The sequence below is a fragment of the Pseudophryne corroboree genome, chromosome 1, assembly GCF_028390025.1.
Source record: "Pseudophryne corroboree isolate aPseCor3 chromosome 1, aPseCor3.hap2, whole genome shotgun sequence".
Taxonomy (NCBI): Eukaryota; Metazoa; Chordata; class Amphibia; order Anura; family Myobatrachidae; genus Pseudophryne; species Pseudophryne corroboree.
In genome coordinates, this window is record NC_086444.1 from 586,070,334 (window position 1) to 586,094,651 (window position 24,318).

The following is a 24,318-nucleotide window of genomic DNA, read 5'->3' on the forward strand; positions in this document are numbered from 1 at the left end:
ATGATGCGACCGATAATAGCATACAGTATAAAGATGCACTAATGAGTAATACAGCAGGCACGGGGGCTAAAAGTGGGCATCTCAGTCCTTACACATTCATTTGCATCATATGCGACCATGTCAAGAACAGTCAGCTTTGCTTGATCAGTTCTCATGCGACCACACCAGGCAAGTGGATTATTTGTAAGAGCTGTTTTGGACTTGGAATCCAAAGGAGAGAAAAAGACATTTGTTGTGAAATGTTCCTCTTATCTTTGATAATATCATTCCAATCTCCTTTAGAGAAACAACAGACCATACCATTTGCTCATTAGCCTCCAGACCACTGTATTTTCTAGCTCCTTTAAATCTATTTACATTAAATGTAACAAAGAAAAATCTAGATACCTTGCACAATGAAATATACATTACATTTGCATCTTTCCAATGCCTTGAATATACACCAGTGTGCTGTAAATAGGAAACATTTTTAAATTTAATGATTGTAATGAATTGGGTAGCTACTTACCGTTGCATATAATGCAGAGTATATACTTAAAGCAGCTTGTTTTGATGGAAAAGACCTCCTGGCCTCATCAATCACTTCTGGATCACCATTGCAGATGTTTCCATTGTTGATAAACTGATGGTGAGCAAGACATTCTGTTCCAGTGTAGTTGGGTTTACACACAGTCAAGAAATAGGGAGTCAGGTTGCCTGTTACTACTTGACCAGCATTTACAAAAATGTCTGTTGCAAATAGCCCAAATGCAAAAACTCCTAAAAGGGTGGAAAAGTGTAAAAACAAAATTAGCAAAACAAAGTACAGACATCCTATAGCATCTTGCTGTGTAATACTATGTATTTGTGAAAGTACATGGCAAAAATGTCATATTCTGAATATGAATTCATATATGTGAACGAGGGACTGACGCCAAACAGATGGCCCTTATTTCGAGTTGATCGCTCGCTAGCTACTTTTAGCAGCCGTGCAAATGCATAGTCGCCGCCCACGGGGAGTGTATTTTCGCTTTCGCTTTGCGAACGCCTGTGCAGCTGAGCGGGGCAAAAACATTTTGTGCAAAACAAGACCAGCCCTGTAGTTACTTATTCTGTGCGATGATTGCTGTGACGAAGGTCCCAGAATTTAGGTCAGATACCCACCCTGCAAACGCATGGACACGCCTGCGTTTTTCCAAACACTCCCTGAAAATGGTCAGTTGACACCCATACACGCCTTCTTCCTGTCAATCTCCTTGTGATTGGCTGTGCGAATGGAATCGTCGCTAGAAGCAATGCAAAACAACGATGCTCTTTGTACCTGTATGCCGCGCGTGCACACTGCGGACGATACGCATGCGTAGTTTTGCAGTTTTTTTAAATGATCGATACGCAGTGAACAACGGCAGCTAGCGATCAACTCGGAATGATGGATCCATGAAATCAACGGAGGCATTATCTATAGATCTGGGGTGGTATGTAATGGGGTGTGAGTTTATGTGCAACTATGAACTCGCACTTACTCACTGCAAGTTCTGTGCGAGAATGTTCCGTAACTTACAGTACGTAATAGGGTGTGAGTTTTAAGGTGCTGACATATGTCGCACGCATCACCACACAAGATTTCTGACGGCGAAGACCCTGAAAATCTCACAAATCAGAAAGCGAGTTTCATTACATGGAAGTTGTTAGTTTAAAACAAAGTGATTCATTTGTCCCCAAAAGTTGTACTGTACCTCACAGGCCCACCTCTGCCATTTTGTCCCTTGATACTGTAGGTTTTGGAAGGAGGCAGTGTAGATGTGGAGGAGCTGAGTTTGTTAGTGAGAGATAGTTTTAGTCAGTTTGCAGGATGGCTTTTAGACTCGAGATGTAATGGCATCCGAGATCTGCAGAGACCGGCCGAACTCAGATGTTATTTTAAAAGGGAAATCACTTTCAAGGCAAAACCATGCCTTGTAAGTGATTGACCTGCATGTGCCTTACATGTGCATGTTCTCGTAGCCTATTACATGTGAAAATGTGAAAATTAGCACCCTATTACATTCCGCTCCTGTATTCAATACAAACCGGTTGCAAAGTTAACTTTGGTGAACAGCATACTGGTACAAACTGAAGCAAATCAAGACACAATACATAGTAGCAAGGTGGAAGGAACCTTTATTTCAGTTTTTAGCCTTTAGTAAATCCAATAGAACACGGAGAGCAACTGGATGTACATAGAAGCTTACATTTCTCCTCAGTTATATACAGTAAGTGTAGTGGCAAGGGTAAACTCACTAACTGTACCTCAGTTATGGTGGAAAAATACCAGTAGGACCTCCAGTCAAATAAAAGATATGTGACCATTTCATGTCTTGCTGCACCCTCCAAATGACTAATGGCTAAATGCCTTGTTTTTCTTCACAGGTCCATGATCACTGAGCTCATATTATAATCACAGCAGGAACAGTGTAACAGAACATAGCTAGAGGGAGGAGAAGCTCCCCTATAATTGTATGATATAAGCATTTGATTACAATTTCTTCTATCCATCGCAAGTAGGTCTGTGGCAAACTCCGATTCTCATGTCCTAAACTGGTGCAATTTTAGGGATAATACAGCCCTAAATTATAAGTACAAACTACTGTATAAGCTAAACAAAGCATCACCACTGCAGCAGGTTGTATGCAAAGTAAATGTAATAAAATGACAGTCTGCACAATTAATGAAATGTCTAAAGTTAGCACTATCCTATTAGTACTGTAGAAGCACTTCATTAGTCTCCTATAGTGTGTAGGCGATGCTGGTAAAGCACAGTGCACAATGCCCAAAGGGATTCCCACATGCACATTATTATGGCACTCTGCCAGTCATCAATACAGAATTGTTCACACACAGCTCAAGGATGTCTCAAAGTTATTAAATTAACCCTTGTATGACAAATGTGGATCATGTCGCTCAGAGAAAAGTGTCTACTGTATACAAAGCACGGTAATGGTTTTAGATGGCAAATATTTTGCAACCTGTGATCATTTTACAGTTTCCCTTTAACCTTCCCCCAAAAAACATTAAAAATCAGGTTTGACTGGTATTTATAAGGAGACTTATCTCGCTTCATAACAGACCAATTACATAGGTCCACCATACCTGGAGAGCTCTAAGGTTCTTACTGATCCTCATTTTATGTAAAAGCCTGTGAATTCTGGAGAGTCTGTCCACACTAAAGTGGCAAAAGGCAAAACCAAAGGCTAATATTTTTTCCAGAAATGTCCCCAAATTTTAATTTATTAAATGTAATTTATTTTTATAATAAAACTATGTAAATAATAATTATTTAAGCCAAATCCAGTATACTTATTTTAGGAACACCTATCACCCCCTGGAGGTGACTGTGGCTGTGGGAGAGTAGGGAAGCCGCTGCTTCCATGAGCTCTCTGAGCTTGAGCTGCAGGAAGACTGTCTGCTCTTGTACTGTGCCATGGCCCGGAGGAGGAGGCTGGGGGGAGATAGCTCTGAAGTGGAAAACAAGTGGCTGCGTCCGATGGCTGACAAAGGAATACCTTACTGCAGCTGCCGTAATGGCGTCTGAAAGCACTTTGGATTGAACGCCTGTGATCAACAGGGAACTGATGTTTATTATTAATATTTGATATTGAATTAGGGATTAGAAAGTGAATGCATTGTTTTATATATGTATTTCTGTTAATAATATGCAGATTTTTAATGATTACTTAATTGAATTATTAATTAATAATATTATTTAATTATGCGCACCTTTTATTATAAGGGTTTATTTTAAAAGGGTTCTGAAATTTTACGAAAACGTAGGACTTACACAGGACTTTTACAGGACGAAAACAGAAGAAAAACATTCATCCAAACATCTCTGAAACTATGGAACTACCAACAAAGTCAACTTGCCTTCACCCTTATGCAAACTCATCTGTGTTTTTAACATATGTGATTTCATGACTTACTTGTAATTATTACCTGTCTGGGAGATGTTGTTTAGTGAAGCATAGGTTATTGTTGCATACTGCCTGGTGTTAACTCAAACACATTACAAATTGCAAATCTTAAACAGCTAACCAATTGTCTCACATGTAGGCCTGTGTTTTAATCAGACTTATTATAACATAACTTCAGGGGCAGCTGGTATGGGAATCATAAAGTGAATAGTCATATTCAGAACAAACATCAAACATTAATCAACATCTGTGACCAGGTAATTACAACCATTTTAATTGACATTCTTATGTACTTACCTACGGTAAGTATCTGAACGGGTGTGGGACTCAGGGTCGACAGTGTCTAGGTCGACACCTATTGGTCGATAGTGGCTAGCTTGACACTAGAAATAGGCCGACACTGCCATTAGGTCGACATGAGCAAGGTCAACATGAAAAAAATCTCGACATTAGTTTTTCATGGTTTTTTGGTGTTGTTTTCTTCGTAAAGTTACGGGGAACTCCAATTAGTGCACTGTGTCCCCTCGCATGTTTCGCTTCACTCGCCATGCTTCGGGCAAGATGCCTCGCTCCGCTACTGCTGTGCTCAGCACAGGTTACGGTTCCCAATCGTAGTCCACGTGGATCGTAAAGTATGAAAAAGTAAAAAAAAACATATATTTAAAAAAAAAACTCATGTCGACCTTTTTGCATGTCAACCTTGTTTATGTCGACCTAATGACCGTGTTGACCTATTTCTAGTATTGACCTATGTCTTGTGTCGACCTATTCACTGTTGACTAATGGGTGTCGCCCTAATGGGTGTCGACCTAAGTGGTGTCGTCCCAGAGTCCGGATACCATCTGAACATAGCTAAGAATAGGAACTAGATATTGTGAAAGGGCACTGGATAAATAAAACTGGCTGCTGGTTTATTATATTGAAAAAATTATTTGTAATATAGCGTCAGCGAGCGAGAGACCACCGGTCCACAGCAGCCTTGTGCCTTTCCAGCAGCGTGTCTCCCCAGCGTCCGGCACCAGCACATGCTAGTGAGCCGCCCGGCTCTGGCCAGACAAGCAGAACCGCGTGTAAGTCAGGAGGGAAAAGCATCATATTGCGGAAGCACTTGCTTGTACGGCCACACTCAGGAGCGCTCCTGTTCACCTTATATTTACACCAATGGAAGGTCAAGTATAACTAATAAATACACGTGCTTTAGAACAGTGACCGCTTATACTAACACAGTGTATGAGTGTCTACTAAGTACAAAGCCTGAAATTAACCAGTTAACCAACAATTTGCTACTCTGAAATTGACTTACCTAATTGTGTATATGTATACACCTGTTGTTCGTTTTTTAATCTATATTTTATTGAATTGTTTTATGAAATCTTGTAATAAATTACAAATTATTTTTTCAATATAATAAACCAGCAGCCAGCTTATTTATCCAGTGCGCCCTCACAATATCTATTTTTAGTTTGTTCTATATTAGTGTGGATTTCCTCGTCCACATAGTAAGGGCAGCCAGTAGGTTTGTTAACCATTATATACTAATTATTATAGCGCCCACAGAATTCTATAAATTCAAGAATAGGAAATGACCAAACAAAACTCTTAGAGCTATGTGTGCAAATGCTAGGAGCTTGGGAGGTAAACTTCCAGAACTAATTGCAATAGTGACAATGAATAAGTTGGATATTGTGGTTATAACAGAGTCTTGGTGCAATAAAAAACACAACTGGGACATAGCTATACCGGGTTACACTTTATTTAGAAAGGACAGAAAGGGAAAAATCTGAGGAGGGGTTAGCAATTTATGTTAAAAATGGCATTAATGCTACTTTAATACACAATACTGATGGAAAAACTGAGGCCCTTTGGGTGACCATAGAATCGTGGGAGAAGAACATTATTCACACTGGGGTGATCTATAGACCACCAGGCCAGGGGGGAAAACTATACAGGAAACTGTAAAGGGACATCACAAAAAGGACTTCAAAAAGGGGGGGGGGGGGGGTAATAGTCATGGGACACTTTAATCTACCTGACATAAACTGGGAGGGCTCTTCTGCACATTTTAACTAGAAGTGGGGACTTTCTAAATTCCTTGCAGAGACCATCCCTCAAGCAACTGGTTAGGGAGCACATACACAAAGATGCAATAGTGGACATAATAATCACAAATGTCGACAGATTATCAGATATAAATGGGGGAGAAAACCTAGGATCCAGTGACCATCAAGCAGTATGGTTTACTATAAAGACAGGGACCAACTCATGTCACAAAGAAAAAACAAAGGTATTGGATTTTAGGCTGATTTTGCAGAAATAGGGAGATAAGCAATTCTTTTGCAGATTAGAAGAACTTGGAAGGTGTGTAGGAGAGGTGGGAAGAATTAAAAAGTGCAACACTAAAAGCAACAGTCTTATAACTCAAAAGGGTTAGGAAAAGTACAAGGAAAAGGCAGAGTGGTTAACAAAAAAGATATGAACGAGTGTGAAAGCAAAAAAGATGGCCTTTAGGAAATATAAGCAGACTCAAATCAATGAGGGCAAAGAAGAGTATATTGTCAGGTGGCAGGAGGCTAAGAAGGTAATCAGACGTACAAAGGCAAAGGCTGAGTAGAAAATGGCCCAGTCAGTAGCTAAAGGGGGCAAAACTTTTTTTTAAGGTTTATACAGTATGTGAAAGAAAAAAAGCAGACAGAGGGATAAAAAGACTTAAAACAGGGAGTGAGAGTCTGGTCGAAGTAGACAAGGCAATTGCAGATCTAATTAAAAAGGGGAATAAGCTATAGTTACATTTTAAGAACATTCTTAAAATTGAGTTAGATACAAGTACATTTACAGGAGAGGGTCCAAACAGAACTGTCAAAACTGAAAGTTTAAAAATCAATGGGGCCAAATGGGATACATCAAAGGATACTAAAAGAATGTAAAGGGGTGCTGGTAACACCATTAACAGAATTATTTAACCAGTTGCTAGCTACAGGAGTAATTCCAGAGGACTGGAAAACAGTGCAGGTAGTCCTTCTGCACAAAAGTGGAAGCAAGGAAGAGGCAAGCAGCTACTGACCAGTAAGCCTTACATCAGTAGTAGGGAAATTGATGGAAACACTCTTAAAAGTAAGAATTGTGGAATATCTTAAATCCAGCAATTTCAATGATCCCAAACAGGATGGATTTAATTGTGTGATATCATGCCAAACAAATCTTATTGACTTTTTTGACTGGGTGACTAAAATAATAGATGAAGGAAGGGTCATTGATATCTAGACTTTAGTAATACTTTTGACACAGTCCCACATTGGAGACTGCTAAACAGGGCCGGTGCTAGGGTGTTCGGCGCCCCCCTGCAAACTATAAATTTGCGCCCTCCCATATTCCTTTGGCACGCGCCGGGAAAAGGGGTGTGGTTTCACAAGTAAGAGGCATGGCCACACAGTAGTACCCCCATTTAAAATTACGCCACAATGTAGCACAATCTTATTAATCTTATACGTAATGCCCCACCCGTAGTAGTAGCGTCCTTATACGTAATGCCCCACCCGTAGTAGTAGCGTCCTTATTTGTAATGCACCCCAGTAGTAGTAGCATCCTTATACATAATGCCCCCCCAGTAGTAGTAGCATCCTTATACATAATGCCCCCCGAGTAGTAGTAGCATTCTTATACATAATGCCCCCCCAGTAGTAGACGCGTCCTTATACGTAATACCCCCCAGTAGTAGTAGCATTCTTATACATAATGCCCCCCCAGTAGTAGACGCGTCCTTATACATAATGCACCCCCAGTAGTAGAAGCATCCATATACATAATGCTCCCCCAGTAGTAGTAGCATCCTTATACGTAATGCCCTCCCGGTAATAGTAGCGTCCTTGTACATAATGCCCCCCCAGTAGTAGTAGCGTTCACATACGTAGTGCACCCCAGTAGTAGTATCGTCCTTATATGTAATGCCCCCAGCCCCAGTAGTAGTAGCGTCCTTACACGTAATGGCCCCCCCAGTAGTAGTGTTGTGACACGTAATGCCCCCCTGTAGTGATAGCGTCCTTATACGTAATGCCCCCCCAGTAGTGGCGTCCATAGAGCGCGCGCACAGACATACCTCACACACACACACACACACACACACACACACACACACACACATATATACACACACATACACACCCACCCTACACACACACACACAAACTTCTCTCTCACCCTCCACTTACCTAATCCAGTCTTCCTCTGTACAGCAGCCAGGTCCGTGTAGCTCCGCCCCCTTATGGGCGTTTAGCCACGCCCCTACCGTCCCGTGTAGCTCCGCCCCCTTCTGTCCCGTACTCGGCGCTCTCACACACAGATGAGATGAGGTGAGGGGAGGGAGGAGGCGTATCATGCTGCAGGTGCCCGCTGCCAGTGCCTGTCATACAGTGACAGACACAGCAGTGGCAGCAGCAGCAGCAGCAGCAGGGGGGACAGGACGGCGCAGCAGGGAAGGGATGTAGAGTAGGGGAAGCGCCTATCCGTCCCAGCGCCTCCCTGCACTGCATCCCTTCGCTGAGCGGGTAGCGCCGGGCCTGCTGCTAAATAAACTCATAAGCGTGAGTGTGGATTCTAAGATGGTAGAATGGATAAGAACTTGATTGCAGGATAGGAAACAGAGAGTTCTTGTAAATGGAGTGCAGTCCCAGGAGGGCAAGGTCACCAGTGGGGTACCCCAGGAATCTGTACTTGGACAGTACTTTTTAATATCTTTATTGGTGACTTTGCAAATGACATTAAAGGGAAAGTATGCCTTTTTGCAGATGACACAAAAAATAATTCAATAGGGTAGACACATCAGGAGGGATGAAACAAATGATTGAGGATCTAGGTATACTAGAGGAATATTCAAGAATGTGGCAACTGCAGTTTAATGCAAAAAAAATCTAAATCATGCACTTGGGTCTCAAAAACCCAAAGGCTAAATATAGTATCAATGGCACTATACTGGAAACTACTGAAGAGGAAAGTATATAGGAGTCACTATTTCAGGTGACTTAAAGGCAAGTAAGCAATGTAACAAAGCAATGATGAAGACTAGTCAGATGCTTGGTTGCATAGTGAGAGGAATCAGTAGCAGAAAGAGAGAAGTAATAATGCCACGGTATAGGTCATCGCTACAGCCTCATCTAGAATACTGTGTTAATTTCTGGAGACCATATCTTCAGAAGGATATAAATACATTATAGACTGTATAAGGAAGGACAACTAAAATGGTGCATAGGCTACACCACAAAACTTAACAGCAAAGACTAAAATATCTTAATATGTATAGTTTGGAGCAGAGAAGGGAAAGGGGGGACATGATAGATTCTTTCAAATATATCAAGAATTTTAACAAGGTACAGGGGGAAAGGAAGTATTAGAACATGAGGACACATGATTAAAATAGGTGTTGGTAGGTCAAAGGAAACTTGAGGAAAAAATACTTTACAGGAAGGGTAGTGGATACAGTAGCTGGAATGGCCTTCCATCAGATGTGGTAGAGGCTAAGACAATACAGAAATGTAAAAATGCTTGGGTTAAACAAAAGAATAGTCTTACAACGAATGAAGGATCAACTAGGGTTGAGGATAGCAAAAGGTAAAATAGGGACAGACTAGATGGGACAAGTGGTTCTTATCTGCCATCAAATTCTATGTTTCTATGACCCAATATGTATGAGTCTCTCCAAACTGAGTCAATATTGAGGATAAGGCAAGAGATAAAATTAATGAATTTCCAAAACCTGGAGTGATTTATTCTTTAAGTAGAAACATAACCAGACATAGATGTTACATCAGGAACAGATTTTTAGCTTAATACAAAAGCAAAGTAGTCACAAATTAGTGGGTGAACAAACACATTAACATGACTCAAAGTAATGAGTCATTTGAAGAGTTTTGCTCTATCTGTCAGGTTGTAATGTTATCAGCCTCCACACAACTGTCAATTATTGTGAGAAACTGCTAACTGAGGTCTTATTATTGAGAAGAGTAAATTACGTGGCATTGTTAGCCCAGTGGAACAAATGTGAAATTAATTGGTATTGTAGTAATAATAGACACTTTATTGAGACACTATTTATTGAACAAAATGAAATTATAGCAGTCAGGCATGGATACACTATTGGTATTGATTCTGAAGCTTGAAACAATGAAAAAGTTTATCCATAACATAAAATGCTGTGATTTGTTGTGTTCTTGATTCTGGACAGAATGTTAACACAGTCACTTACATACCATTCATTAATACACATATCATTCAATACAAGAATCTCTCCAAGTATGTATGTAAATTAAGATATGTGAGGACCCCGTGTTTTGGTTCTAAGTCATCATCATGTTTTGGTTTTGCAAAATCACCCTCAGGTGATTTGGTTTGGGTTTGGTTTGGTTTGGTATTGCATTCCTTTAAAATCGATAAACATTGATTTAAAAAAAATTATAAAACAGCTAAAATCTTGAACCTGTTTTCATACAATCCAAAACACAAGTTCAGTTTTTAAATTCGAGTTTCGAACTCACAACAAACTCTACCTGGGACTCGGTTCCACTTGGGACCCTAAAGATTACGACTCGCAACCCATAATTTCAGGTGTGTTCATATTTCAGGAAAACGGAACTGCAAATCTCTAATGTAAATGTAAAGCTTATTTATAAAGTGCCACCAATGGAAGCCTGCATATTTCATTTAGAGCTGTTGTGCCTAATATGGTGCACCTAATGCCAGGTACACAATAAGGCAATAGGGATTTGTTCTGACATCAGAACAAATCCCCGTCAGCCCAGATGTGTGTACACACTGGGGCAATGCTAATGAAGGTCGGCACAAACATGTTCCGTCCTCCATTAGCATACTACAGGGCGTTAGCGACAGCAGTTGGTTGGACATGCAGCACATTCAACCAAATGGCCTACGCTAGCGACTGTGGTAGCGCAATACACACTGAGCGATGTAGGCAATATGCCATTATGAAACAGTATATCATGCCAACATTACTCTAGTGTGTGCCCCACTTAAGCCTCTTTGGTGTTTTGCAGATGCCATATATCTCCTTATTTGCTCGAATGGTATGTTACTCTCATTACAATGCTTTATATGCATCTCAACTGTGCACAGTGGAAAAGGTAAGTCACTTGAGACTACTGCCTAATTTATTGTATTACTGCACATTAACTTTTTTATATGTATTTTTTCCTGCTTTATCTAAATATGCTAGCCTGACACTCATTCATGTCTTAAATTACTCATCAACAGAGACAATAGTTCTCTATTTCAAATATCAAAATTTTGTGGCTTGTAATATCCATGTCAAATCCATTGGTGTGTTTGCACGTAGGTTGAGCAAACAGAATTCCATTGAATGAAGATGAAAAAGCAATCTTTGGAAAAACATTGATAATTATAACCTAATAGACCTTTTGGGAACAATGAGAGACAAAGGGAGAAATTAAAATGTTTGAAATGTCAATTGGGTGTCTGTTTTTTCCAGTCTATTAGATAGGAAAAAACAGACACCCAACTAACTTACTTTTCAAACATTTGAATTCCCCACAAAATGTCTAAATCAGGTGTATACAGTGATCCACTGGAATTTCTCAAATTTTAGATTGATTTAACCCCTTCGCTGCTGAGAGTTTTCTCATCCTTGTGCTGAGGTTATTTTTTCGCATGTTTGTCACCTTCTTAAGTCAATATCAATGATTTTTTTAGGCGGTACCCACACAAATGGTTTTTCAAAAGCTGTTGTATTTACTAAAAATACCATTAGTTTTTTTACTCATTCTAACACCTTTTAAAAAAATACTGTTTCAGTTATTGTCTGGCGATCACCAAACAATAACCACTAAGGGGGCACATAACGTTGAACAGAGAGTATTTCTCCCTTTCATATGAGAGTGACCCCACATTTTTAGTGTAATTATGGGTATGACAGGGCACGTACAGTAGTGCCTTACCATCCCTATACAGATAACGTCTATTTTCCATAGCTCAGATAACCAGACAATTGCCACATAATTTGAAAGTAGACACTCTCACCTTTCAAATATTGGTGCCCACTCAGTTGCAGCTGTCACTATGGGGGTGATAAGACACATAGTGCCCTCCCCCCATATACCAAAAACAGTTTTCTGTAGAATGGGGTATCATTGCATGGTGATCAGAAGTGCTACGGAGTCCTAACATTTGAAGGCACCCTCTTTCTAATCTTCCCCCGTGCCTGAATTACATTATTTTTCTATAGAGCAGAGGCTTAATGTTTGGTCTTCAGCATGATCACCAGACATTAACCTTTTGGCCACACCATTTGAAAGAGGGGATTACCCTCTTTCAAATAAGGGAACACCATCTTTGAATGTTATATTGAGTAAGAGATAGAGGGACTTAAATTCCTTTCCCCACCATTTTCATCCTTTTCTTTCTTTTTCCACAATGCAGACAGCAGGTCTGGGGAGGGGATGCTACACCCACCACTGTTTCCACCACAGCAAAGGGGTTACATATTTTTTTGTCAAACTTGAGAAATAAACACATGGTAGACCTTGTTTAAGTCTGCAATCGTGTTTGATCTGGTTCACACACAGTCGAGTCAATTCACACACATGCATAGTATGTAGCTTATATAAAAACGTACATGTTAATATTGATATGTACTGGTGACTTTCAATTGGTAACGGTAAACCTCAAGTACAAATGGTGCACCTTAAATAACAGACTTCTCACAAAATTGTGAATTAAAAAAAAAAAATATATTTTGAATCAATTAAAAAAAGTATATAAGAATATACAGTGAAAATGCTAACTCTTATTCAAAATGCATTTAGCAAACCTTACATCCTACCAGCGAGGCAAAAGTTATGAATTTGAATATGGTCATCAAATGGCATTTGATATATTCAGATCAGCAATAACAGTTGTACTAGAAACTTTTTCACAGCCATCAAACCTGTGAAATGTTATCAAGCCATTTCCAAGAATCACGACTTTTATGAAAATCAGTAGTTGGGAGAGAGATATTATGTATCAGTGATTTAGCAAAGGCAGTCAAGGGAAGGCATCACAAACAGAATAATCAGACACAGCAGGGTAGGGAGTTCAAACATGCAAGGCTACAGCAAACCGTCAGTCATCCAGGAAGGGTTAATGCCAGAGGAATCAATGGGAAGGACCTAAGACCCAAACCACTTTTGGACAACCAAGTATTTGGTCTGTTGCAGCCATCTATCCTCCTGCCACTGCGCTAAGGTGCTTGTTACTCCCTGTATTGGAAAGCATGAGGAACTACAGAAAAGAAAGCTTGGGGTGTGCGGACCAAGACGGAGAGACAGGTGAAGTTATTAACATGGCATCTACAAACAATACACAAATGATACAAAAATGAAATACGTAGAGCTACAGGCAATGCCTAGTGTATGAATACAGCAAGCATGAACACAGCAAGCACAGATTCAAGATTCAAGATACAAATCAGGGCAGGACATAGGGGTTTATTCAATGGTAGCCGGAATTGCTGTCTAGTCGAAAAGACGACAATCTCCGACTTTTTGTGGTCGACTCAGGATTCGACCTATTCAATAGGGCTGTCGTTTTTCTGACTTGTTGGAAAAAACGTGGATCGGCGGATTAGCTACGGATCCACGTGTTTTGTCGGATTTGCAGGCAAATCCGACAGGTTTTTGGCCCGTTTTCGACAATGCCATTCCGACTGGCATTGTCGAATGGCATTGTCGAAAATAGGCAAAACCAGTCGGATTTGCCCGCAAATTTAATACAGCACTGTTGGATCCTCTCCGTCGGAGAGGATCCGACATGCATTGAATACCCCCATTGGAGGAAAATGTCAAGGAACCTTCTTACAGCATATATTCCTGGAGGTTACTACATCTAGACTCAGATATACTAGAACACACACTCCAATAATTTTAGTGGCTTAGGAGGGGACAATGAAGTAAACAACAAAAATCTAAGCACAACCTTACTGTAACTTGTGAGTTTAATAGCTTTTTAAAAAGTCATTTGTAAAAGGTGATTTACTGAGGTAATCTCATTTACTCGCAAATACTAATAAAAACCATTGTTATTTCTTATTCACTTGAGCTACCAAGAATAAGTAAAAACATCCATACACTGTTTCTCTTGGTGGGGGCTCTTTAATTCAAATGGTCTACACACCTTATCAAGATTATATAGAGCATTACTCTGTAGATTAGGACAAAAACTAGGATTAACTACACATTTAAAGAGTCAGTAAATAATTTGGAGTATAGACGTGTATTTGTTTTATTCTTAGAACTGGGAGAGTTTGTGGTTTTTCTGCTAGTGCAACTATTGATTAATTTTATACTATAACCGTGGACATATTAGTAACAGGAAACGTACAACAGATTTTTTTTTCCTTGAGGCTCCTCTTCTCTGCTGACATGATATTATACCTGAGACAGAATGTCTATTGTTTGTAGACTATTCATTCTCTGTATTGGTATTGTATATGTTGTACTTGTAAAAACTGGAATATTACTGTCTGGTAAATATATCACATCTATGAAGGACAGTTATTTAATTTGCAAAACCTTTTCAGGCAATTACAGACAATTACAGTAGCAGAACACTGTTCATGTGTGTGGAGATAAAATATAATCATATATAATTAGTTATTAAAACAGATGCCCTTGGTTCAATTGTTTTTCAATCATTCTGATGGTTGAGCTGTTTGGCTAATTGCATTCTTAAAACACGAATATCAAAACCAGAACACCACTGCATTACTGAAAGGAAAATAAATACTGTATTTATTAGTATAATATTAACTACAATGCCCAGCAAAGTATGACAGATATTCTTGTGTGAAGAGCACCCAACAAGTTTATTTACTAAGAGTTTCATGCAAGTGTGGTTGATGCACTATGCCTCAGTTATTTATTTTACATGTATTTCTTTTATGTGTTGGGGTTTTTTTCATATACAGCAAACTTATAGTTTTTTTCACAAAAACCCTTTAATTGAGAATTGCTTCATGTAAATTAATATGCACCAAACACATTTACTTGTGTACATGTTATAAGTTCATTACTACAAGGATTAGACTTTCTTACCCAAAGGACTGTCAAATAAATAGTTTCAACTTTCCTTCAAATAATTATAAAAGGGAGGATCCAATTAGCCATGGAGTTTACTCTGCTGCTAGTTACCTGAGTTGGCTGATTTCATTAGCTAGGTTTACCCCTCACGTTAAGACCAGAGGAGGCATTTTCCTCACAGCTTCAGGAGCTGAGAGTAAAAGGGCACCCTCTGGGGTTTTCACATGCAGGGAAATCTGCTGATTTTGCATTTTATGTGGAATCAACAGGTTAGCATGCATTAATAATAATAATAAAAATAATTTTATTTATATAGCGCTCTTTCTCCAATAGGACTCAAGGCGCTTAACAGATACATAGCATAATATAGTACAGAAAATAATGAAGTACATTTTCATAAAATACAGAAGCATGAAGATACTAAAAGGGACACTATGGAAATGCTTTAGTAAACAGAAAAGTCTTGAGTCTACTTTTGAAGGATTCTATAGTTGGGGCCTCTCGCACTGTGCGGGGAAGTGAGTTCCATAGAGTCGGAGCCGCATGACTAAAAGCTCGACCCCCAGATGAATTACGGTAGATTCTAGGTACTGCTAAAAGTCCTTCATCTACAGATCGCAGTGTTTACCATGCAGGGAAAAGGTTTTACTGAATAAATCTGGGCACGGCAAAGCTCATGGATTCCCCCCAAAGTCTTTTGGAATCTGTTTTAATGGAAGTTTCATACGTTACACATGCAGACTATAAAATAGATGCATATACCCTAGGTAAAGCCATATTATTTACAAGGGCAGGTGCAAATTCCACATAATGATAATGGTCACTGTCACTGGTAAACCATTGTGATTGGCTGTTTGCAAATGGTTAAATGACAGTGATTGGTGCTTTCTTTGTTGTTGTGAGGGGGGTTTAGTGGATACTAGATGGGGAGTTGTTTCTTTTTTGGGAGGTTTTGTTTAATGACCAATAGTGTGTATTTTGCACATAAATAGATTTACAACATGGGTGCAAGTGTCTATGAGTTGTGCCAGACACAAAGGCTACTGTTGTCATCTTGAGCTCTACATATTGGCAAAAATATACACATTTTTTAATTTAACTTTTTGAATCAGAAATTAAAACATTTTGCGGCCAAATTTGCATCAGCCCTAGCAATTTGCAAACAGGAGCTGCAATTGTTTTTATTTTATTTGTTTTTTACAAATACGCTGAGTGTTCTATAGATCAATTTGGTATCACTATGATAGGATATAAATGAATGTTATCAAATATTCCGTAATACAATTTTAGATATTTAAAATAGAAAAAAATATTATGTTAGCTTTAAAAGTTAGTCATACATTCCTCCCACACTCTATACTTTCATATATACAGTATATGCATTTAAATTGATTTAAAGTAAGCTTTATTTTTTTACTTAAATAGTAAACCATTACAACTATTTCTGCTGGGATTTTTTAAAGATCTTTTGTTTCTGGTTCAGTAATCGCCAAAACCTAGCAACTGAATCTTACCTATAAATCGTATCGTTCGTCTGATTAATGGGTTCAAGTAACAGCACTCCCCTGTCAAAATCATTTTTTCTTGAACTATCAGGTGTTCTCTTGTCGACTTTATGAAATAAGTCGCTACCTCACCAATAAATATCTAAAAACAATAAAGAAAAAAAGGAGATTAGATTTGCAAGAAGTTTAATAAGAGTTAATCATTATAAGATGTTATAAATGCAATACTCTTCTTTAGAATTAACGTTACTGCAGTGTACATTTCCAAACAAAATTATATCCTGCTTCTTACTGTACTTGTATTTTTTCTTCATTGCTTCAAATGGAACATAAAATGAAATTAACAAATAAACAGATGAGAATGTATCCCTTTGAGAAACAAAAAGTAATTGCACACAAGCATTTTAAATAAATCTCTAAGCAAAAACACATAATAAATTGAACAGAAGGGTAATACACTTAAGCAAGTCTATCCATAGTGGCGCAGAACCCTTAATTATTTGTTGCATGTTGTTAAAGCAGCAATACTACATATAAATTATTTATTTATATTTTTATTTAAACCGATAGCTAATTAGCTTTTATGCATGTACAGTATACAGTATAGCAGTACATTTTCTTTCTACAAGTCATCTCTTTCAAAATACCACTTGAGGGAAAACAAGGCTAGCTGCCAGACAGTTATTCTACTTTATAGACACAGGCTCAGTCTCAGAGACAACAGAGCTCTGATGGTTGTTCCAAAACCTCTCTATTCAGTACTTAATGCTCCATCCTACTGTGGTTGCATTAGTAACTACATAACACTGAACATCTATAGACTTAAAACGTCTTTTACACTGCCCAAATAAACCATGTTATTGACAGGTCAACCCGGGTTGCTCCTCAGTGCTTAAGAGTCCCTGAAAAAAAATCCCAAGTCAACTGGCCCAGCAACAGCGGTAATAGGGCAGTGTAAACCAGTGATCAGGGTTCATCTAACCCAGCTCTCATTACAAGCCAATGGAGAGCTGGGTCACTGGCATTTGGAGATGATGCCATCTCCAAGCACCAGAAGAATGAAGCCCCAGCTATAACCCGGGTCCAGCCTGTAGTGTAAATGGGGTTTTCAAGCCACTTGGACAGGACTTGAAACCCATGTTCAGTGACCGGCCTGGACCCAAGTTGGATCAGGTATTGATACATTAGCTGAGGTTATGTGAAACAATTCCATGTTTCCCTTTTCTCACCTTCAGACTCAATATAATTTTCCTTTCTGGGGAATTCTTTACCTACTGAATATGCGTATTACGTTTGATTTCTTCTATGTTTAAACTGTTGGGTTCATTGAGTCTTCCCTCGTCTGCCATTTAACCAAAACGTCAACTGGTAATTCTGATGGTGCTATACGTTTTTGGTATACTCTCTCTAGAGAAGTCGAGGATATAACTAGGTCCAAATTGCAACTGCAATGGAAATTACATTCACTACTCAGCAATGGCAATCAATTTATTTAACAGCTCATTGATTCTCTAAATGTTATAATCATTTGGAGATGCAATTTAACATGTTGCAGAAATTATATTTCACACCGACCAAACTGCATTAGATATGGCAGTCCCAGTCTAAGTACTGTTGGCAAAATTGATTAGAGTCTGGTGATATAGTTCATGTTTTTGGAGGTGCCCTATCACACGAACACTCTAGCAAGAAGTTTTTGCCTTAGTCGATAAGGTTTTCAAGGTAAATATTAGGGATTCACCTTATATAGATCGTTTTCATTTATACCCCCCAATTTGACTAAATCTAACCACTACCTTCTTGGCCATGTTTTAATAGCCCAAAGAAATTACCCGTGTGGGCTAAAGTCCGTTCCTTTTCATACAAGTGAGTTCATATGTGAATCCGTCGTCCAAAGATGATGTATGAAAAAAAACACAATATAAACACAAATGTTCAGTACAGTCTCTGTGGGTATTAGAGGAATAAAGTGTACACCCAGGTTCCTTCGACTATTCAGTACTTGGGATGTGCAGTTCTACTCGTAAGGACCACCTCAGTGATTCGCATAAATGGACTGCTTACATGCGCTTACTTCTAAAACAATTGTATAAATCACATCAAGGTTTCTTTCACACATACGAATGTAGTATCCAAAATAATCAAGCACCCACGAGTATGTCTCTGGGTATATAGGATGCTCACGTGTATGCTTACTTCAAGGTGCGGTGTACTTTCACATCAAGGTTTCTTTCAATGTTTTCCGCTGTCTTCCTCCTCTATTCCTTCACTTCACTTATACCTGAGCTGTGAAGGGGAGAGACTTTATAAAGATCTAAAAGGCTTCCCTGCAACCATATAGGTTTCCATATAGTAGACCCAAACACTACATAAATAATTTCAGGTGCTAGCATAAATTTAGACCCTTAAAGTGAAACAGTGAATCTGTATAGTTTAACTTCTTTATTAACTGCCAGGTCCAAAACAAGTCTCTTATCCCTAATTATTACTAGCCAGATCACAGGTGGGCCGATGCACCACGGCTCTGAATCCCATTCTCCTCAGATAGATGTTTTTCTGCTCCTTTTTCTTCTCTCCTGTCTAGCCAAGGACCCAGGGGAAGATCACATTCCTGAATTTGTCATCCTCCTCGACCTGGTTTGCTAAGAACCTTGCTCATTCATAATCCCCGAAGACAGAGGAAAACATTGAAAGAAACCTTGATGTGAAAGTACACCGCACCTTGAAGTAAGCATACACGTGAGCATCCTATATACCCAGAGACATACTCGTGGGTGCTTGATTATTTTGGATACTACATTCGTATGTGTGAAAGAAACCTTGATGTGATTTATACAATTGTTTTAGAAGTAAGCGCATGTAAGCAGTCCATTTATGCGAATCACTGAGGTGGTCCTTACGAGTAGAACTGCACATCCCAAGTACTGAATAGTCGAAGGAACCTGGGTGTACACTTTATTCCTCTAATACCCACAGAGACTGTACTGAACATTTGTGTTTATATTGTGTTTTTCTTTTCATACATCATCTTTGGACGACGGATTCACATATGAACTCACTTGTATGAAAAGGAACGGACTTTAGCCCACACGGGTAATTTCTTTGGACTTTTTACCATTTGCGATTATTCTAATATTCCCTTTTTTAGCATAATTTCAGTGTGTTAGGTGACACACTAGGATAGACCTTGGGTTGGCGGCATTTGTGCGCAGGGACATATCCTAACCCCTTTATTATATGTTTTAATAGCCGCTAGAGCCGCCATCGCATAGCCCTGTATTTGCATAAAATCTAGATATATAAAAGGCAAAAAAGGAGACTGACTCACTGATTGGTTCATCACGAAATCTCTTAAACCACAAGGCCTACAATCTTGAAACTTGGCAGGTAGCTAGCTTCTCCTTAGGTCCCAGGTGCTTGCTAAGAACCGGTTTTTCAAATGTCACTGTCCATCCACGGAAATCACTAAAAATGGATGTGTGTATGTATGTATGTATGTATGTATGTATGTATGTATGTGTCTATGTATGTTCCGCATGCATAACTCTGGAATGCCTGCATAATTTACACAAAACTTGGTACACATATGATTTACAATCTGAAAACAAACACTGTGTGGGACAGCAGCACAGAGTATATCAGGAGACAGCATAACTCCGGAATGGCTGAAGCAAATTACACAAAAATTGGTACACATATGACTTACAATATGGGAACAAACACTGTGGGGAAAAGACACCCCTAGCACGTCTTGGGGTGGTATAGCAGCACAGAGTATATCAGGAGACAGCATATCTCCAGAATACCTGGACCAATTTACACCAAAATTGGTACACATATGACTTACAATCTGGGAACAAATACTGTGGGGGAAAAACACCCCTAGCACCCCTAGGGGTGAGGCAGAAGCACAGAGTATTTCAGCAGACACCATAACTCTGGAATGCCTGGAGCAATTTACACAAAACTTGGTACACAGATGATTTACAATCTGGAAACAAAAATTGTGGGGCTAAAACACCTCTAGCACCCCTAGAGGTGTAAACAATTAAACATTAAGAATACAGGGAATAATTTACCCTGATAGACAATCAATGATATTTAGTAATATTTAATCTAGCAGCTCCTAAGGGCAGTCTGGATGCCTAGTAACAGAATATATATAGAGTATGTTTGTAAAACCAAACAATTAAGAAGCGCTTATAAAATACTCAGGCTTATTATACATATATGATATCATTAATACAAATTAAATTAATACTCACTCAAAAAAGTGGCAGCGAATAAGCGTGATGTTATAGGTATAATCAGCTGTAATAGCTAGGTTATATTAACCAGTGTTATGGTCCATTTGAAAGGTTTTATGCTGGTAATGTCCAGAGTTAGTATGCTGGTATGCTATAAATAGCAAGTCCCAATTTAGAAAAAAGTTGAAACGGTGGGTACGTTATGCTCACCCCTGTTAGTTGGAATAACTCTCACTCACTGCTGGTATTGGCGCTGATTCCCGTCAATGGCAATGCAGACAAAGATGCGCCGGGCGGCTGCAAGTTTCCCCTTCTTTGGATGTACAGTACCAGCAATGAGTGAGAGTTATCTCCAACCAACGCAAATTAATGAACAACTATAATTCTAATTTACCAGCCTCATCCCGTAGCGAAGCACGGGTATTCAGCTAGTAACATGTAAAAGCCAATACGCTTTTCAAAAGGAGACTTTAGGAGTTCCATATTCTCTGAAGACTTCCTCTCCATTAGTTAAGTGGTTTAAATGGCACAAATTCATTACTAGTGGGGAAGGTTCAACATTGCTCCTTGGACCTTTATAATTGCTTCTGTTTATTATTCTATACAGTATGTTACTCTATTTGCCCTCTTGACGATTCTATATAACTGTTATATTATTCTGTTAATGTTTTTACAAGTGTTCACGTGGCATGTATTTATGTTTTTAATGCAGTTCATTATGTATCTGATTCCCTTTTCCCCCTCCTTCTGTTTTTTTTATTTTGTTTTGTTTTTTGCTGTATACCTCCTCATTTATGCTTTTTGGGGAAAAAAAACCTCTAATAAAATATATTGATGATGAAATAAAAATCAATTAAACATAAATAAGCATTGACACCTTAACAATGATCTGATGTCAGTAAATATGTATTCACTTCTATACGATAGTGTAACGGCCATGTGTGTCAACAGAACAATAGGCCTAATTCAGATCTGACTGCAGCAGCAAATTTGTTCTTTAATGGGCAAAACCATGTACACTGCAGGGGGGCAGATATAATGTGCAGAGAGAGTTAGATTTGGGTGGGGTGTGTTCAAACTGAAATCTAAATTGCAGTGTAAAAATAAAGCAGCAGTATTTACCCTGCACAGAAACAAAATAACCCACCCAAATCTAACTCTCTCTGCAAAGGTTATATCTGCCCCCCCTGCAGTGCACATGGTGTTGCCCAACTGCTAACAAATTTGCTGCTACAATCAGGTCTGAATTACCCCCAAAGATCAATGTTTTCTGAGGTTATTTATGTTCAACAAACTAAATCCCTGAGTAGAGACTTTCCATTCTTGGCATCTCTACATCACAATTAGCTCTCCAAACTGGCATAAAATGTTTAGAAGTGGAAGCTTGGCAAGCAAGCTAAGAGTTTGGCTAGGAAATGGTTGGATGGGGTAATCCATATGTGTAACTAGTCACCTTATGCTGGATTTGCAGCCTGAAGTTTAAATCATACTTGCATACTTCTGTGAGATTTCCACCATGTGAATTGGAGAGAGCTCTATGAACTCAAGTGAGATTGAAATTAATGGCATGACTTGCATCATCTCACCCTTCTCACCAACATGCACCATCATGCTCCACCCACTGGAGTGTGATAAAGAGAAACTCATTCTTACCACCATGCTGTTCAAAGTGTCACTATGTTTTGTTATGATCATCACATTTCATTCTGGTCTGCCATCAGGTACAGTAGATAGCTAAACCTTCTTGGAAAGCCAGGAGATCACCAACTATTATAGAAATCTCCTGGATATTCCATGGGAGTTGTCAAGTTTAAGCTAAATGCACAAATATGGAATGCATATATATGGTAAGCTTCTTTTCATGTGCATGACAGCAGAGCTTTTCCAGGGTGAAACACACCTGCTGCCAATGCAGTCTTAGGTCATAAATTCAATGTGAAACCGTCTGTACACCTTTGGAGCCCATAAAGGGTTTAGTGAGGAGTTGGTAAAATTATCAAATAGGAACTTGGTCCTTACATCAATAGGTTTTGGAATTACAAAATGGTGATTAAATAGTTTAACATAAGTTAATTATCAGTTGATTATATAAAGGGATGGATCAAACAAAGCTGGTAGGCTCTGCAGTGACACGACAGTAGCACAGTAGAGATTATTAATATTTTGCACAAATGTAATGTCACAGATGGGCAAATTCCAGTGATACAGTATTCAAGTTCTGCTTTTATATCACTATTCCACAGAAAGTATTTGTAAATTCACAGGTCATAGAATTTTTTGTCTATTCATTAAGATAAGGTGATGATGTTTAATATCTTCTGTGGTTTCATTGATCTATTATAGGCATTTACACCATACAGTGCTGTTTGCCACTATTGCAAATACTGCATTATTTGTTCCTAAACCTTACAAAACCACAATCCACACTGCAATATGAAGAAGTGCAACAAACTGTGCAAAGATCATTTTTCATGTTCCCAACGCCTGTCAGATACTGTAAGTGTCTGCGTAGACTTAGGGGGTTATTCAGAGATTAATGCAGATCGCTGCATACACAGCCAGGTCTGTGTTCATCTCTGCACATGCTGGGGGCTGCCCAGCACAAGACAATGCCGCCCAGCATGTGTAAGGCCGCCTCTTGATGCGTCCGCAATTTAATTGCGGACGCATCGAAACTAAGGTTGACCCCTGGCAGTAAGTGGCCATTTTTTTTTCCAAAGCGGCTGCGTGTTTTTTTCAGGGCAATGGATGAAATACTGTGCTAAAATCAAATATTGCTTAAAAATTGTAACATGACATGAAGATAAAGAGGCATGCCCTGCAGCTAACACAACATTGTTGATTAAAGTTAGTGACTTGAAATGTTCTATTTTTTACTGGCTTTCAAGAAAACTGTACACTCATCTCCAACATACCAATAAATAGGCTTACCACACCATCCCTTTAAACTGGGACACTCATGAATTACATAGGTTCTGTGTCTGGCTGACATCCAGCATTCATTTCAGCTGGTTTTAATCAGCCACAGAACCTGTGTAATTCATGAGTGCCCCAATTTAAAGGGATGGTATGGTAAGCCTACCAATAAATATATATTTAAGGATTAGTTTCTCTTTATATAAACCTGATGGCTACTGTATACGTTTTTAACTGTTTTACTATGCTGCTTGTTGTAAAATTTGCACATGTATGTTAATAATACACATAATAAATGGATTATTTACATTCCAAGGACATGAAAAGCTGCCAAAATGCATTGTTTTAATTTTCTTTGTTTTTATTGTATTAAAGAAAAAAAATCTCTATTGAGTGAAAGGAATACATTTAAATTCAGTCTAATGACGGGAGCCTAAAATTGGACACAGTTGTTGCGTTTTATTTATCAAAGACTGCAGAGTTCATCCAAATACCCTTGGAAAAGCATTTCACAGTACACCATTTGATTAGACATGCAAACAGCTATGTGTGACCTACTTCTGCGACCTTGAAACACTGACAGTTTCAATTAACACATTAATACCAAAATGATTTGATACATTTAGTTCCTATTGGGAGACTG

At 38.8% G+C, this 24,318-nt stretch overlaps 1 protein-coding gene across 1 annotated transcript in view; it reads right to left on the minus strand.

Annotated features, from left to right (window-relative positions):
• The window catches only part of PLPPR1 (phospholipid phosphatase related 1), a 236,114-nt gene that overhangs the window by 31,661 nt on the left and 180,135 nt on the right, over positions 1–24,318 (minus strand). Inside the window, exons 4-5 of the mRNA XM_063914224.1 lie at positions 16,522–16,654; positions 509–759 (exon numbers count right to left, since the gene is read on the minus strand). Of these exons, the coding sequence (XP_063770294.1) occupies positions 509–759; positions 16,522–16,654 (384 nt within the window). The remainder of the gene's footprint in view (positions 1–508; positions 760–16,521; positions 16,655–24,318) is intronic.